The sequence below is a fragment of the Salmo salar genome, chromosome 09 (assembly GCF_965601325.2).
Source record: "Salmo salar chromosome 09, fSalSal1, whole genome shotgun sequence".
In the NCBI taxonomy this organism is placed as follows: Eukaryota; Metazoa; Chordata; class Actinopteri; order Salmoniformes; family Salmonidae; genus Salmo; species Salmo salar.
This window is the reverse complement of record NC_138299.1, coordinates 87,302,963-87,320,338: the sequence shown is the minus strand read 5'-3', so window position 1 is coordinate 87,320,338 and position 17,376 is coordinate 87,302,963. Positions and strand designations below refer to the sequence as shown.

The window sequence follows — 17,376 nt, the reverse complement described above, 5'->3', positions numbered from 1 at the left end:
ACAGTTTGGGAAAGGCCCTTTCCTGTTTCAGCATGACAGTGCCCCTGTGCACAAAGCGAGGTCCATACAGAAATGGTTTGTCGAGATTGGTGTGGAAGAACTTGACTGGCCTGCACAGAGCCCTGACCTCAACTCCATTGAATACCTTTGGGATGAACTGGAACGCCGACTGCGAGCCAGGCCTAATTGCCCAACATCATTGCCCGACCTCACTAATGCTCGTGGCTGAATGGAAGCAAGTCCCTGCAGCAATGTTCCAACATCTAGTGGAAAGCCTATCCAGAAGAGCGGAGACTGTTATAGCAGCAAAGGGGGGACCAACTCCATATTAATGCCCATGATTTTGGAATTAGGTGTTCGACAAACAGGTGTACAAATACTTTTCGGGATATAGTGCATTCATAACTAACCCAAGATAGTTAATCTTTGACGTTTGCAGTGGGAGAAAAGGAGTCATAGTGGGCAGAACAAGCAAAGAGGTGGGCAGAACAAGCAAGGAGGTGGGCAGAGCCAAGCAACGAGCTAGCTAGATCCTATTAGCGCGTTATAGCATGTATTTGCATATTCCCATTATAGAACGCCTCCACTGTGAACTGTGCGTGTGCACAAACTCAATTTGGCCTTGCGCTCGGTGGCAGGTAGCCTGGCAGGTAGGAGTTTTGGGCCAGTAACCGAAAGGTTGCTGGATCGAATCCCCAAGCTGACAAGATAAAAAACAGTTGTTCTGCCCCTGAGCAAAGCACTGTTATGTGGATGTTGATTAAAGCAGCCCTTGGCACCTCTCTGATTCAGAGGGGTTAGGTTAAATGCAGAAGGCACATTTCAGTGGAATGCATTCAGGTGTACAACTGACTAGGTATCCCCCTTTCCTCCTTCTAAACAATGCCATTTTTTTTTACTTTGGCAAAGTGTCAAGTCTATAAAACTTAGTGCACTGTGGTTGTAACAGATTGTAGTTTTGGGAACAGAAAAATGTTTTGAGATCAGCTGTTTCATCGATGAGAAAATTACCAGAATATCGGGCCAGTTTCACTTGGTTCCATCCTAATCCACTACCCGCAACTGGACTTCCTCTCACTACCATAAATGGTGGTGAGAAAACATTCTAAATGAATGCTTCAGCTTTATAGCCCCGGTGACGTGTCTGGGTTTCCCCTTCTGTCTGTGGACATACTCCTGTGTCATTGAGAATCAGGGCTACCGCTCAATGCAAGCCATTTCGATCTATGGTGTCCACAGATCAATTTCTAAGTGAAAATCTCAGTCGGAACCGGTACCAGAACCACGCAGGTCCCCTAAACAGGACTTTACATCTAAGAGATTTAATAGCAAACCCACCAAATACAATGCCAAACCACTAATGTTCCTGTCTTTTGGTTGTGAAACTAAATAAGACAAAATAAGTGTCTGTCATGTCTTTCAGGTACCAGCCGGACCTGCTCTATGGAAAGCCGGGCTGTAACAGGGAGAAGGATTGCCTGACATCACCGGAAGGGGAGTCGGAGCTGACGGAGTCTGAGTCCCACATCAACATGCTGAAGGAAGGAAGTTCCACCCTGCAGACAGTGCTCAAACCTCCACTGGTACCCACCGAACAATCCTCCTCTGTGGTCAACATGGCAGTCTGCCTCTTAGGTATGCATTGCATCGCTGATCTATTCTTAAACTCCATGACGGCCATTTGAAATGTTCACAATGTTACAATGTTTGTATCTGATGTTGTCTCACCAGTGATGGACAACTCATTGCCTTAGATAATTATTTAAGTCTGTGTATTGTCTGTCCACAGTGTTAGTGGTGTGTGTGATCAGTGCTCTGACCACCTACCATGGATATGCCATCATTCTCATGGAGACCTGGATCCTGTGTTGTCTGGCCCTGTCCCTGGTGGTCTTCATTGGCTGTGTGGTTCTCATCTGTCAACAGCCTCAAACCAGCAGGAAGGTCTCCTTCATGGTATCTATACAGATGACTATATTTTTAGGCAGAATCAGCCTACTGCACCATGACCCCTCAGTTTTCAAAAAATGATGTACAATGATTTCATACCATGTCAGTTTCAGGCTCTCAGGTTGCAGTTGGAGGATACAATAAACTGTGTTACTGATGGTTAGACTCTGTTGTCTATTCATACAGGTTCCACTCATCCCATTTCTTCCCATCCTGAGTATATTTGTCAATGTTTACCTCATGGTCCAGCTGAGTGGAGACACCTGGATACGCTTCTCCATATGGATGGCTGTGGGTAGGTGCCGCCCTCCAACATCTCTGAAGCCTCAAACACATTGAGGTGAATCTATCTACATGTCCACCTGCTGGCTCATCCCAGGCCTGCAGATGGGCAACCCTTTTGTAACCAGGCCTTCTCGGTCACCCTGTCTTCCTCCCTCCAGGTTTCCTCATCTACTTTGGCTACGGAATGTGGCACAGTGTGGAGCGCCAGCGCAGGCTCCAGGACTCCCTCAGCAGCAGTGCCAAGCAGGAGAAGAAGAACAAGGGTCCAGAGAAGACCAGCCAGTGTTAAAGAAAGATCAGGGATCCACACAGACTCTAGAAGGTCACCTGGTGGCCCACAGCCCCAGCCAAGACACAGACACACTACAAGCACACAGCAGCTATCCCTAAATACACTACAGAATTAGGAGCTTAATTTGATCAGTCTTTTGTTGCTGAGGATTTTCCTGAACCACAGGAAATGCAGATGAACTTCTTGATTTACATAAATTCCCTGAAATCCCACACTAACACACGGTTATATTAACAGTATTGCACTTTTCATGTAGCCTACTTTTGGCCAGCTAATAAACTAACCACCGATCAAGCAACATTATGGACTAAACGTTCAAATCCTGTTGCTGCAGGATTATTTTGCTGTGGCAATACTGGTCAAATTAAGATCCTACATCTGTTTATACAGCTACATGCCATTTGGGCCTCAGTCACATGCCATTCTCCCAGTGGAGCTGCAGTATACTGTATCAATGGTCATGTGACTTGGAGCAGTGAGGTGGGCTCATTATGATGTCCGTCTCCATGACGATGTGACCAAGTAGGAAAGGCTGATTGGTCAGAAAGGTGTGGAGGCATCTCCAACAGTCTACAAGAAGAGACAGAAGACAGGAAATGACAGGTTTTGCATTTCCTATTACAATTAGGGTCATGGACTAACTATGGAATGGCTTTGTATTTGGTTTTGGCCTAACATTCTATGTCTTTTTCTGTAAAGTCACTGTGTACCCTAAGTCAGTTTATACAGGAAGTTTGCTGTTGGAATCTATTGTCTTAGTGTAGAAACTCTAAAACTAACTCTATCCAGGGTTAATGACATGTACACTAAACCATTAATTCGCTTCTAAATAGTGGCCACATTCTGAATGTACATTCTGTACAAACGTAAACAGACATACTAACATACACACACACACAGAGTATTCATTTCATTCTTGGCATATATATGCACATGCATCATGTTATGTGTGCATATCAATTTATTACAATCACAAATGTGATTTAACTGTTGGTGAATGGTATTTCTGAAATGTTTATCTGTTGAATGGTATTCCTGAAATGTTCATCTGACGTGTGTTTTCCATAATGGTACTAATGATTTTGTTTGTGCTCTATTTGACTTTTTGTCTTAATGTTCTTGCAACAGGACTTGTTGTTGTTCTAATCGAACACAACTTTAACTAGTCTTTATAAATGTTCTATTCTGATTACTTGGATGTGTTGCCGTCATAATCGTTTTTACAATCGTGTCGTGAAGATTGTATGAAATCGAAGTGGAGTGAATAAGAGAATTGCTTGTTCAGTGTTTGATATCACATTCCATAGAAAGACCGTTTTTGCATTGCTGTATTTTTTTTGTGCAAGTGTTACATATCTTCTTAAGTCCTTTGGGAGATTTTTTGTCTGTTATTGCTAGACGGTGGACTGGACTGTCTTGAAATTTGCCATTTCTTGACAAAATGTGCTCTACAGGCCACCTAGAGTCGCCCTTCTCATTTGATGCTAGTCCCTTCTTTTTCTGAATAGTTTCTTAGCATCACATACAAGATGTACTGTACATGTTTTGCAGGATAATATCCCAGGGAAAGTGACAGTTAATGACATTATTCAACAGATTCAAGTTAAACTGGTCTTTCAATGTTTAAATGTTCCATGCTTTTTTGCATTAATATTCTACTCCAAGTCGGAGCTTGATCAGTATTTAAAGGTTCTCCTCCCCTCCCCTCTCCTCCTCTCGTTTTGTGTCCAAAAAGTTTATTATGTCTACTTTGTAACTCTACCTTGGTTTCACAACCAATGTATGGGGTTTGATATGGATGAGCAGTGAGAGAGATATTGCTTTTTAACATTCTTCTCTTGGAGCAGCAGAGGCAAAAATCATGTAACTTTTTCCAAATTCCCAGGTTTTCCAGAAATGCCTGTTGGAAGATTCCTGGAATCAGGGGGGAATAAGCAGGAAATCCTCCAACTAGGATTTCTGAAATACCTAGGAGTTTTGGGGAAGTTACCAGATTTTTACAACCCTAGTTAGTGAAGTATTTTAGGGTGTTCAGTTGCAGTTAATTCACTGATAGAGCTCTTAGACCTGTGGTATGATGATGATCTCAGAGTTTCACCTCAACCTCCGGTATTGAGACCTGTGGTATGACGATGATCTCAGAGTTCCACCTCAACCTCCGGTATTGAGACCTGTGGTATGACGATGATCTCAGAGTTCCACCTCAACCTCCGGTATTGAGACCTGTGGTATGATGATGATCTCAGAGTTCCACCTCAACCTCCGGTATTGAGAAATCCTGAACAATCTTAGTTTAGATGATTTTGATGTACATTTTCATTTGATCTTCTTGAAAGATAAGTGGCTGAGGTTATACTATATCATATCATGTCATGATAATTTACTGCAAAAACATTATTTTTTTTACATTTGATTTGACTTGATCGATTTAAGTTGAGTTAGGTTAATTAAACGTGGAACAAAAGAGCAGAGCACATTATGTCCCCGAGGGCCTAGATCAGGCTGCAGACATATGTAGCTGGTGTTGTAGCTTATAAAAATATCAACAGAATGATCCTCTGTAAATGTACCCATTATGTAGTGACATAGGTTTCCATTGTTTCTACTAACTGTACTATTGTCAATAAATGTATTTTTTAATAAAATCAGTTTATGCAAGAGTGTATTCTGTGAGTGTTCTGCACATTGTCAGACATTGCAGTAACCCAGTGAGGGGAGGATATATAACTGCTTGTCTGTCTGTTGTAAATGGTTGATATTAATAATTGGTAATAAAAACCTACTTGGTTTAGAATTTGGGTCTGGACATCCAGGTTTATCTGTGGTTCTCTCAATAAAACCCAAATAGGGTTGGTTGTGTGTACCTCAATAAATCTATTTTTATAAACTGTAAATAAGTGTTCGCCCCAGACCACCAGAGGGCATCAGAGCATGCATCTTCACAGAGAGAGAAAGAGCAAGAGGGAGAGAGAGATTCCCCTTTCTTCTCTTCATTCCATTGAGGAGGATGGATATATTCATCTAATCTAAACAGGGCTGCTGGAGCCTGCAGAGATCCAGGCAGTGTATCACCCAGGTCTGACATCTCTCCTGCTGGATCCCTCTCATCGCTCCTCTAGTCCCCTTCGCGTCCCGCTCACCTGCTGCTCCGTCCGGTTTGCTCACCATGAAGCCCTGCTGGGTTCTTTTAACTCTGGCCATGCTCTGGCTGGAGCTCCAAAATGGTGAGTAACTTTCTGATCCTCCATGTCTTCTTCTTTGTGTGTTTTTCTGAGTCCGAATACACTGCGATTTCAGTTGATTCCGCCATAACTGTTTTGCTGTAATCGGAGAGCAGCCTTTGGGATTAGATAATCTCATACTTCTGAGTTGACGTTGCCGTTTAGTTAAACAGTGACGGGAGTGAGGGGGAAAGGCATAGTCTGAATATAATTTACCTAATGGGTAAGAAAGTGATAGCAGTGATTTTAGAAATCACACAAGGATTGGCCACAATAGCAACATCATGTTTCCAGAATAGTTTCTGTGGTGTTTGGTCACTCTGGAAAAAACAGTACATATTTTGTAAATGTTATGAAGTACAGTGAGCGCCAAAAGTATTGGGACAGAGACACTTTTGTTTGTTTTGGCTCTGTACACCAGGATTTTGAAATGATACAACGACTATGAGGTTAAAGTGCAGACTATCAATTTTAATTTGAGGGTTTTTTCATCAATATCGGGTAAACCGTTTAGAAATTACAGTACTTTTTGCGCACGCTATGGCTTGACTAGACATTTTTGGGACGTATTTGCCGTTTGTTTTCGTTGTTTCAGATTATTTTGTGCCCAATAGAAATGAATGGTAAATAATGTTTTGTGTCATTTTGGAGTTAATTTTATTGTACATAAGAATATGTTTCTGAACACTTCTACATTAATGTGGATGCTACCGCAGATAATCCTGAATGAATCATGAATAATTATGCTTGAGAAAGTTAGACACACAAATATCATACCCCCCCCCCCAAAAAAAAACGCTAACCTTGTTGGTATGCTATTTGTGCATCTAATTTTCTCGTGCATCATTATTCATAATTCATTCAGGATGATCTGTAATCATGGTAGCATCCTGCATTTTAACCTCATAATCATGGTATCATTTTAAATCCAAAGTGCTGGAGTACAGTGCCCAAAAAGGATTATAATTGTTACTATCGCAATACTGTTGGAACTCACTGTATATTTCTGTGGTATTTGATGTGGCTTGCATTTTGTTTTTTACAACAACAAAAAATATGTAACCTTTATTTAAATAGGCAAGTCAGTTAAGAACAAATTCTTATATACAATGACGGCCTACCCCGGCCAAACCCGGGCGACGCTGGGGCAATTGTGCACCAGACTATGGGGACTCCCAATCACGGCCGGTTGTGATACAGTCTGGATTTGACGCCTCAAGCACTGAGACCGCTGCGCCACTCGGGAGCATGAGTGTTTATTCAGCAGAACTTTAAGACCAGCATTTAGAGCATGCAAAAGGTGTCATCAATTAAGCTGCTTTTCATTTTAGAGATCTCTGCTTTCCAAATGTCCAATACAGAACAAATGGAACAAACAATGAGCTGAAATATCATCAAAAGTCAGAACTATTATGCTGTTGACAAATCTCTTCTCCTAAATATACCTGAAATATGTTTTGTCTGGAACATACCCCATATCCCCTTAATTAAACTAACTCAAATAACAGAATCAACATATCCATCATTTATACAAAACTATTTATCACACTAAATAGAATATGCTGCAGACAGATGGGAGTTGTTGAGGTCTGGACATGTGGCAGCAAGGAAAACTCCCATGTTTCCTGCTCTGCGGTTGTTACAGCTGTGTGTTATATTATTGAGTAGCTTTCTAGATGGGAACACTGCACTGCTCTTTACTACTCTGACTGTCTGTCTCTTTTGCTGTGTTCAGATGCTAGTCGAAACTAGGAAACTCAAAAATGTCAGACTTGCTAACTTGTTGTAGCATCTGTGTCTGTCTCTGTGGAGGTGTGTCATTCCACAGTGGGACTCTGACACGACTGTGGACGCGTGCTGGAGTGGGTCACTGTTAATACTGTTTTAACCTCCCTCTGTTGGTTTAGGTGCCTGCCAGCAGGTCAATCGTAGGAAGGAGGCCGGTGAGAACCGCATCAGGCCTGGAGGCAAGCGGGCCAAGGTTCGCTACCCCAAACTGAAGGAGAAGGAGGCAGGAGGAAGAGGGCAGTCCATCCTGACCCAGGTCCTGGATAAGGGCCGTTTCCTGAGGCTGGGAGAGAGCGTGAGCCTCAGCCCTGGTAACAACATAGAGCTGCGTTGTAAAGGCAGTAACATCGGCTGGTCCTACCCTATCTACCTGGACACCTTCAATGACTCCCGACTCAGGTTACCTGAAGGTTGCGTCCCAAATGGAACCTGATTCCATATTTAGTGTACTAATTTTGACCAGGGCCATTAGGGCTTTGTAGTGCACTATATAAGGAATAGGGTGCCATTTGGGATGAATCCATTGATTAACAGATGACTTGTTCTGTCTCAAATCACTTATGCCTCCAGCTGATAGTAACCTAACAATGATTAATAATGTTAATGTTCCCCGTCTGTGTCACTCCCACCATACAGCATCAAGAAGAGTGATAAGTACAGCCAGTTTATCCTGACGTCTCCCTCTGCTGCCGACACAGGGATGTACAGCTGCTGGGTCACACTGTGTGACGGATCGGAGTGTCTCAAAGACCCCGACCGCACCTCCAGGAGTTATATCTACTTCCCAGGTGAGCAGGGTGCCTTTACTACTGTAAAACCTATTTATACTTCATCAACCTAACACAAAACATGTTATTTAAATCGCCTCCATTCAGACTAATCCCCTCGTATTGTATATTCAAATTCTTTACTTCAAATCATCTGTACCCTCGTCCCCCCCTTCCCCTCCAATCAGACAAGGATGATCTCTTCGTCCCCTCCACCATCCACTTTGAGATTGTCTACCTGCGTCCGGACAGGACTGCTGTTATCCCATGTCGTGTGACCAGTCCGCTGGCCAAGGTGTCCCTGCACAGAGAGGTCCCCCCAGAGGAGATGGAAGTGGACGGGACACTGGTCTCCTACGACCCAACCAAGGGCTTCATCCTCCAGAAGCCCAGTCCAGAGCACCAGGGAGTGTTTTACTGTAAGGCTGTGACCAAGGCCATCCCACAGATCTCCACAAAGTACCAGCTGCTTTACGTGGAGGGTAGGAACCTAGCAACCGTGCACCATCACACATAACAAAAACATTGGTTTTCAATATATCACAATATGGAACATTTGTTGTCAAATCACAATACTCGTGATCACATTAACATTAGTAAAAGTAAAGTAAAAAAAATGCAAATCTATATTATAGCATCAGAGTCCCCATCTCTGTATTAAATTTGAATGACTTAAAACAATAAATGACAGGCAAAGGCAATTCACTATTACCACAATAGTTGATTAGAAGTCTACCTCTATCTGAGACCCTTTTACACAGTTAATGAATCAGCTCTGCTGTCTACTGTGTGCAGTCCTAGGGGTCCTGGTCAAAAGTAGTCAACTGAAGGGAAAGGGGTGCCATTTGGGACGCATTCTTGGTCTGAGTGTCATCAGCTTCCAGGAATAGAGTGTATTTAGAGTGTGATATCAAAAGGCTGTTCCACTGTAGGGCTCGTTGTTTAAGTGGACCTGTGCCTACTGCAGTGGAAACATTGACCCACTTTGGCTGCTTTAAGTGGGATGGATCAGTGGTGAATTTATGAAATGGAAACTGTGTGGTTAAGGGCCCAGTTTTTAAAAAGTTATCTGATTGGATTTTTGCAATCAGATAGGATTAAATCCATAAAAATAGAATGAATAGAACCACATTCAAGTCAATGATACATCTGTACTATTCATTATATTTCTATGCATTTAATCCTATCCGATCGCTGAAAAACTGGGCCCAGGTGATATCCATCTCTCACTTCAGTTTTGACAGGAAGGCGGAGAGAACAGTATTAAGGTTTAGGTGGAGGTCGACCAAGAAAGTATGTTTCCAATCCTTGCTGTCCACTAGAAATGTATTCTATCTTAAAACAGTCAGTGACAGCTATAACCACATAGCCATCTGGACAGCACCTGGTCAATAAAATTGTTTGTCCCATACAGATCTTATAACAAATGTCCTATTTAATTCTGTGGTTTGTCCTTCCTTAACTCTGTTGGCAGTGCCCAGTGGCCCACCATACGTTACCATTGAAGCGTCCCTTTCCTCTGCCAGGGGAGGAGACAACATCAACATCACCTGCACGGTCCTGGGAGAGCCAGAGATGGACGTCACCTTCACATGGACCTATCCTGGCCAGGTAAACTGGATGTCACTGTTTCTCAGAGATGCTTGATCTTGATGTTTCATCTCTTCAGCTTGTGAGACGTAGCCTGACCTTAAAGGGAAATCTGCAGTTACTACATCCATTTTTGGACTTATAAATTGATATGTATCCATTGAAGAATGTAACTTATGACTCATGCTTAGTTCAACTGTCGTTCCCCTTCAAAACACAAAGTGTAAGGTTGTTTTACTCCATTGTTTGCAAACAAAGTAAATGTAAACAAACACTATATAGCCTCAAAACATTGTTAAAACCAGGGGTGCAACTTTTAATGGGGACGGGCGGGACATGTGCCCCCACATTCTGAAATTGCATTTTTGTCCCCCCCCAGTTTTATAATTGGAATGTGATACATAACAAGACAACGGTGTGCTTTAGGAGCATGTGGATGCCTCCGAACGGTTGGGTAGGCTGTATGGAGTGTTTATCCGACTGGACATACATACATACATACATACATAACACACACACACACAGTGCATACAGAAAATATTCAGACCCCTTGACTTTTTCCACCTTTTGTTACGTTACAACCATAGTTTATTTCCCTCATCAATCTACACACAATACCTTATAATGACAAAGCAAAAACAGTTTTTTAGAAATGTTTGCAAGTGTATTAAAAATAAAAAAACTGAAATATCACATTTACTTAAGTATTCAGACCCTTTACTCAGTACTTTGTTGAAGCACCTTTCGCAGTAATTACAGCCTCGAGTCTTCTTGGGTATGACGCTGTAAGCTTGACACACCTGTTTTTGGGGAGTTTCTCTCATTCCTCTCTGCAGATCCTCTCAAGCTCTGTCAGGTTGGATGGGGAGCGTCTCTGCACAGCTATTTTCAGGTCTCTCCAGAGATGTTTGATTGGATTCAAGTCCGGGCTCTGGCTGGGCCCCTCAAAGACATTCAGGGACTTGTCCCGAAGCCACTACTACGTTGTCTTGGCTGTGTGCTTAGGGTCATTGTCCTGTTGGAAGGTCAGCCTTCGCTTCAGTCTGAGGTCCTGAGCGCTCTGGAGCAGGTTTTCATTAAGGAGCTCTCTGTACTTTTCTCCATTCATCTTTTCCTTGATCCTGACTAGTCTCCCAGTCCCTGCTGCTGAAAAACATCCCCACAGCATGATGCTTCCACCACCATACTTCACCATAGTGATGGTGTCAGGTTTCCTCCAGATGTGATGCTTGGCATTCAGGCCAAAGAGTTCAATCTTGGTTTCATCAGACCAAAGAATCTTGTTTCTCATGGTCTGAGAGTCTTTAGGTGCCTTTTGGCAAACTCCAAGCGGGCTGTCATGTGCCTTTTTACTGAGGAGTGGCTTCCGTGTGGCCACTCTACTATAAAGGCCTGATTGATGGAGTGCTGCAGAGATGGTTATCCTTCTGGAAGTTCTCCTATCTCCACAGAGGAACTCTGGAGCTCTGTCAGAGTGACCATCAGGTTCTTGGTCACCTCCCTGACCAAGTCCCTTCTCCCCCGATTGCTCAGTTTGGCGGGGCGGCTAGCTCTAGGAAGAGTCTTGGTGGTTCCAAACTTCTTCCATTTAAGAATGTTGGCTGCCACTGTGTTCTTGGGGACCTTCAATGCTGTAGACATTTTTTTGATACCCTTTCCCAAATCTGTGCCTCGACTCAATCCTGTCTCGGAGCTCTACAGCCAATTCCTTCGACCTCATGGCTTGGTTTTTGCTCTGACATGCACTGTCAACTGTGGGACCTTATATAGACAGGTGTGTGCCTTTCTAAATCATGTCCAATCAATTTAATTTACCACAGATGGACTTCAATCAAGTTATAGAAACATCTCAAGAATGATCAATGGAAACAGGATGCACCTAAGATTAATTTCGAGTCTCATGGCAAAGGAAATGAATACTTGTGTAAATAAGGTATCGCTGCTTTTTATTTTTAATACATTTGCAAAAATGGTAAAAACCTGTTTCCACTTTGTCATTATGGGGTATTGTGTGTAGATTGAGGACATTTTTATTTATTTAATCCATTCTAGAATAAGGCTGTAAAGTAACAAAATGTGGAAAAAGTCCAGGGGTCTGAATACTTCCCGAATGCACTGTGTATTTATGTCGTCCCCCACCACTTCTATAAGCAAAGTTGCGCCCCTGGTTAAAACTATCATTTTGATATCATGGATGGTCATAGCCCGGTCTATACATTTGAGTGGTTACATTTCTACAGTCTCATCCCTAAGCTTTTTACAGAGACAGGGGTGGGGAGTGTGCTTTGTTATTGTTTCAACAGCAGATTGCTGCTTTAATTGTGACTTTCTAGTTAAAGGAAAACATTTTTAAAACATACAAATCATTCCACACTCCACATTTCACCCTCCCTTGTTACTGTTCTCCTGGAAAATGGCTCAAATCAAGCTCCTTTGGGAGCTATAATATGAGCTAGTCCTCTCTTTCTGTGCTCTGTTCAGAACCTTCGTCCTGTTAGTGTGCGTGATTCGTGGAGGCTGATCAACAGAGGAATGGGACACACCACCCGCATCTCCCAGAGCGTCATGGCCGTTGATGACCTGGAGACCATCGACTTTGGAAGATACATATGCAGAGCCAAGAACAAGCGCGGGGAGACCGCTGTGGCCACCAGCGTCCACTCTAACTAGCCAGTAATAACACTTATAACCTGGATAGGCAACATTCCACTTTGGTGGCAACTTCACATTAGGCCTCTTGCAGCTCGAGTAGATTTCAACTATATGTTTGCCACTTTGCTGAGGTTGATTGACCAATAAGTCTAGCACAGGGAGTAAACTAGTTGAGCTAGTCTACTCAAAACCAGTTTCAGTTTGACTACCGGTAGCTGTTATCCAGTAAAAATCTGTGTAAATATCCATTTAGAAATATTAATGTATCCAGCTTATGTAGATGCACATTTACTCAATGTCTCAGAGGACATTAAAGATATCTTCATACATACCTTTACCTCCTCTATGATATGTATGGTGAAGCTCTTCCTGGGCACACATCTTTCCCTTCTGTGGGGAAAGACATTTTACAATGAAACAATATTGGGTTCTTTGTTGGGGGATTTGATAAGTCTAAAAGGAAAACCATCATGTGAGAGAAGCCTCTGCTCCCTCTCTCTGGTGTGAAGGAACAGAAACCGTGTGCCCTGCCTCACTCCTAATGGGCTCCGTATGTGGAATGTGAAACGCAGGCCCAGATCTTATTTTGGTCCAGTGTAACACACTTACTGCATTTCCACTTCTCTCTCAACAGAAACACACAAGGCTGTTGCCGTATCTTAGAATGATCTATACTGAACAACATGTAAAGTGTTGGTCCCATGTTTCATGAGCTGAAATAAAGGATCCCAGAAATGTTCCATACACACAAAAAGCTTATTTCGCACAAATTTGTTTACATCCCTAATAATAAGCATTTCTCCTTTGCCAAGATAATCCATCCACCTGACAGGTGTGGTTTACCAAGAAGCTGATTAAACAGCATGATCATTACACAGGTGCACCTTGTGCTGGGGACAATAAAAGGCCACTTGTCACACAACACAATGCCAATGCCACAGATGTCTCAAGTTTTGACGGAGTGTACAGGCACGTCATGTTCATTTCTCTACCATAAGCCACTTACAATGGCGTTTTAAAGAATTTGGCAGCATGTCAAACCAGCCACGCCAGCCCTGGACCTCCACATTCAGCTTCTTCACCTGCGGGATTGTCTGAGACCAGCCACCCAGACAGCTGATGAAACTGAGGAGTATGTCTGCAATAAAGCCTTTTTGTGGGGAAAAACTCATTCCGATTGGCTGGGCCTGTGCCTTCCCAGGCCCACCCATGGCTGCGTCCCTGCCCAGTCATGTGAAATCCATAGATTAGGGCCTAATGAATTGATTTAATTTGACCGATTTCCTTATCTGAATTGTAACGCAGTAAAATCATTGAAATTGTTGCGTTAACATTTTTGTTCAGTACACAGCGCTAAGCAGTGTTGAGGTAATTGTACACAAAATCTAGTTTCATCTACCAACATAGAATACATCACCATAAATATATATCTGCTTTAGATTTCATATTAGGACTTTATTAATTGCATATATTAAACAGTTTTTTCAACACCAGTAATCTCCACATCCAAACGGGTACTAATTTGTGACATATCCAAGACGTCCATCACGCTTAGCTTCTCTTCGCATTTTAACCTTAGTGACATCTTTGTAAAGACCCCCCCATTTTAAAGCTGTAGTAGGAGGGGTGCTAGATAACAGGTTGTCAAACATGCACAAACATTTATTTTAATTGGTCCCATGGTCAAACAAACCAACCAACATTAAAAACACAGCTTTGAGTCGTCAGGAAACCAAACTGAACAGTTAGAGGTCTATATAACCTGTAGACGGGTAATAACAGAAAAAAAGTACAGTTCGGAAGCGCAGGACGCCCATTAATTACCATGGAAACGCCATTAACCTTTTAAAAACACAGGAAATGATTGCTAATATCCAATTTCTGAAGATAATTGCATGTAGCATGTGGTGCATGCATCACTGAAAGCGAAGTTCCTGCAGTGAAAGCTTTCATGAATGATCTGAGGAGTGAACACAATGGTATTGAGTAGTATGTGTTTTACAAGGGTTTGTGTTTACCTCATTTTCATCAATTAATATACAGATTACAGGATTCATGTTTGATTTCCAAATCATAGGAGGAGATTCAATGTTATTTTTGGATTCCTAGCCGTGCTGATTCTCATAGCAATATTATGACAGACAGGAGCAGAGCATATTCCCAGTCAGTCAACACACAGGTCTGCCTTTGGTCACCAGCACCACAGCACTCCTTCCCATAGCCCTGGTGTGTCTTCAGAGGGAAAACCGGCAACACGCTTTTGCTGACCACGAGAAAGAGTAACAAAAATAGTGTCTCATTATATAGTCCTGAGATGTCCTATAATAACCCTAACCCTCTGGCAGATGTCCTATAATAACCCTAACCCTCTGTCAGATGTCCTATAATAACCCTAACCCTCTGTCAGATGTCCTATAATAACCCTAACCCTCTGTCGTCCTATAATAACCCTAACCCTCTGTCGTCCTATAATAACCCTAACCCTCTGTCGTCCTATAATAACCCTAACCCTCTGTCGTCCTATAATAACCCTAACCCTCTGTCGTCCTATAATAACCCTAACCCTCTGTCGTCCTATAATAACCCTAACCCTCTGTCGTCCTATAATAACCCTAACCCTCTGTCGTCCTATAATAACCCTAACCCTCTGTCGTCCTATAATAACCCTAACCCTCTGTCGTCCTATAATAACCCTAACCCTCTGTCGTCCTATAATAACCCTAACCCTCTGTCGTCCTATAATAACCCTAACCCTCTGTCGTCCTATAATAACCCTAACCCTCTGTCGTCCTATAATAACCCTAACCCTCTGTCGTCCTATAATAACCCTAACCCTCTGTCGTCCTATAATAACCCTAACCCTCTGATGTCCTATAATAACCCTAACCCTCTGATGTCCTATAATAACCCTAACCCTCTGATGTCCTATAATAACCCTATGGCAGATGTCCTATAATATCAGACAAGGCAGAGAGAACAAGAGGCGGTCTCACTCAGTAAGTGCTTCTGTGCAACAGTCTTTTGTCAGAGTCATTGATCTGTAGTAAGTGTCAACAGAAAGTAGAGCCATTCAGGAATACTGTAGCCATCTCTGGATGACATGCGGCAATCCTGGTCAGCTAATATAGCTCTTAAGTACGGAGGAGCGAGAGGCTGCTTCCTGGACCCAGTCCAATCAGAGGCGAGAAAGAGTCTGCTTCCTGGAAGCGGTGGGCTGCTGTTATCTGGGTGAGACGGGAGGGCTGGAGAAGACGGCAGAGCTGCGAGGTGATTGGATGGGGCTGGTGAAGACGGCAGAGCTGCGAGGTGATTGGAGGCCGAGGGAATGGTGGGAGGGGGAAGTGGGGGACATCTTGTGGGGGCTGCTCGGGTCCCCATTGTGCAGCTTCCAGATGAGCTCCTCATTCTCCATAGACAGACGCTTGTTCACCTTTGATTCCTTGTGGAGAGACTCCTGCAGCACCGCCTGCTCTGTGGACAGTTGTCTGGAAAGCGGTGTCAAGACAACAGTTAGATACATAGAAGCCCATAGACACCCAGTCCCAGGCTGACTTAAGACTACAGGAGTAAGAGAGGGAGGAGTCGTTTTACCTCGACAGAGCAGCATGTCTGTCCATGCGGGCTTTCAGATCCTCATTCTCCTGCTGGACTTTTTTAAGGCATTCGTCCAGCTTAACGCTTTTCTCCATCTACAAAAAAATCCCAAAAACATTAAACATGCAAGACTAAAAAAATAATAATTTGGTCTTAAAATGCATGTCATTAACAGTGAGTCAGTAGGGTATCTATGGTGCTCACCAGTTTGTCCATCTGCATCAGTTTGTGGTCCTGTTGGTGCAGCTGTTTGTTCTTGATATCCAGCACCACATTGAGGCTCTCCAGTTCCTGTTCCAGATACAGGGTGTGGGAGTCCTTCTGGAATAGCACAAAAAGAGGGTGAGTAACACTGTTCTGCATCAGTTTGTGGTTCTGTTCATGCAGCTGTTTCTTACTGATATTCAGCACCACATTGAGGCTCTCCAGCTCCTGCTCCAAATACAGGGAGTCCTTCTGGAACAGGGTGGTCTGAATAAGACTGGTCTGAATGAGTGTGATCATTCCAGATGAGGCTAACCTCTGCCCATAACTGTCATACAACCCTAAATCCATGAACAAATCACCAGAGGGCAACATACCTAGGTGACATAAACAGCCCAGTGCGTAAGCCCTAGCAACACATACATGCCACACATAGGGCTGTGGCAGTCATGACATTAACTGTTAATTCAAATAAACATGTTTAGCATCTCCAGGCCTCCACTTGTACAAGTCGCATACAAGCCGCTGATGCACGCCTTTGGAACATCTACATTTAAAAAAGTTTCATAAATTGAATATACACCATCACAATAAATCCTTGATGTATTTTAGGCAGGTCTAAAGAAACATGAAATATGAGTTGGCCAACTATGTTATCTGGCTATGCTCCATGCTATAGGGTTATTAATTTAGCTGACAAGCTATGCTTATAATGCCATTATTTTTATTTTATATGAATATAATTCAATTTAGATGAACAAAATGTAAAGGATATTTTTCCCATTCTGGAGCAGGTGCGCAGGATTTGAGAAATCAATTGAATATTTGCCATCAAATGGTCAGGAACAGGGGCAGGGTTAATAAGTATGCCCTCATATAGCGAATGGAGACTGATTTCCAGTGTTCAGTTATCATGCAGGATAGGCTACTCCGGTTATCATGCAGGATAGGCTACTCCGGTTATCATGCAGGATAGGCTACTCCGGTTATCATGCAGGATAGGCTACTCCGGTTATCATGCAGGATAGGCTAC

The 17,376-nt window shown here is 42.9% G+C and overlaps 3 protein-coding genes across 8 annotated transcripts in view; 2 read left to right on the top strand and 1 right to left on the bottom strand.

Annotated features, from left to right (window-relative positions):
* slc7a2 (solute carrier family 7 member 2) overlaps positions 1–5,185 on the top strand; it is a 41,267-nt gene extending 36,082 nt beyond the window's left edge. For all 3 annotated transcript variants that reach the window (XM_082956020.1, XM_014212822.3, XM_014212823.3), the window contains exons 9-12: positions 1,424–1,635; positions 1,790–1,956; positions 2,137–2,245; positions 2,394–5,185. In XM_082956020.1, coding sequence (XP_082812146.1) covers positions 1,424–1,635; positions 1,790–1,956; positions 2,137–2,245; positions 2,394–2,524 — 619 coding nt within the window. In that variant the 3' untranslated portion in view covers positions 2,525–5,185. The remainder of the gene's footprint in view (positions 1–1,423; positions 1,636–1,789; positions 1,957–2,136; positions 2,246–2,393) is intronic.
* A 284-nt stretch (positions 5,186–5,469) lies between these two features.
* Positions 5,470–13,299, top strand: pdgfrl (platelet-derived growth factor receptor-like). Its single transcript, XM_014212820.3, has 6 exons — positions 5,470–5,751; positions 7,656–7,935; positions 8,173–8,324; positions 8,492–8,785; positions 9,778–9,914; positions 12,375–13,299. The coding sequence occupies exons 1-6, from the start codon at positions 5,694–5,696 to the stop codon at positions 12,561–12,563; spliced, it is 1,110 nt and encodes a 369-aa protein (XP_014068295.1). The 5' UTR covers positions 5,470–5,693; the 3' UTR covers positions 12,564–13,299.
* Positions 13,300–13,979: 680 nt separating this feature from the next.
* Positions 13,980–17,376, bottom strand: part of mtus1a (microtubule associated tumor suppressor 1a) — a 58,101-nt gene continuing 54,704 nt past the window's right edge. For 2 of the 4 annotated variants that reach the window (XM_082956018.1, XM_082956019.1), the window contains 3 exons: positions 16,344–16,595; positions 16,137–16,234; positions 13,980–16,030 (listed from right to left, as the gene is read on the bottom strand). In XM_082956018.1, coding sequence (XP_082812144.1) covers positions 15,766–16,030; positions 16,137–16,234; positions 16,344–16,595 — 615 coding nt within the window. In that variant the 3' untranslated portion in view covers positions 13,980–15,765. The remainder of the gene's footprint in view (positions 16,031–16,136; positions 16,235–16,343; positions 16,596–17,376) is intronic. The other 2 variants (XM_014212819.3, XM_045724093.2) reach the window with 1 other exon arrangement.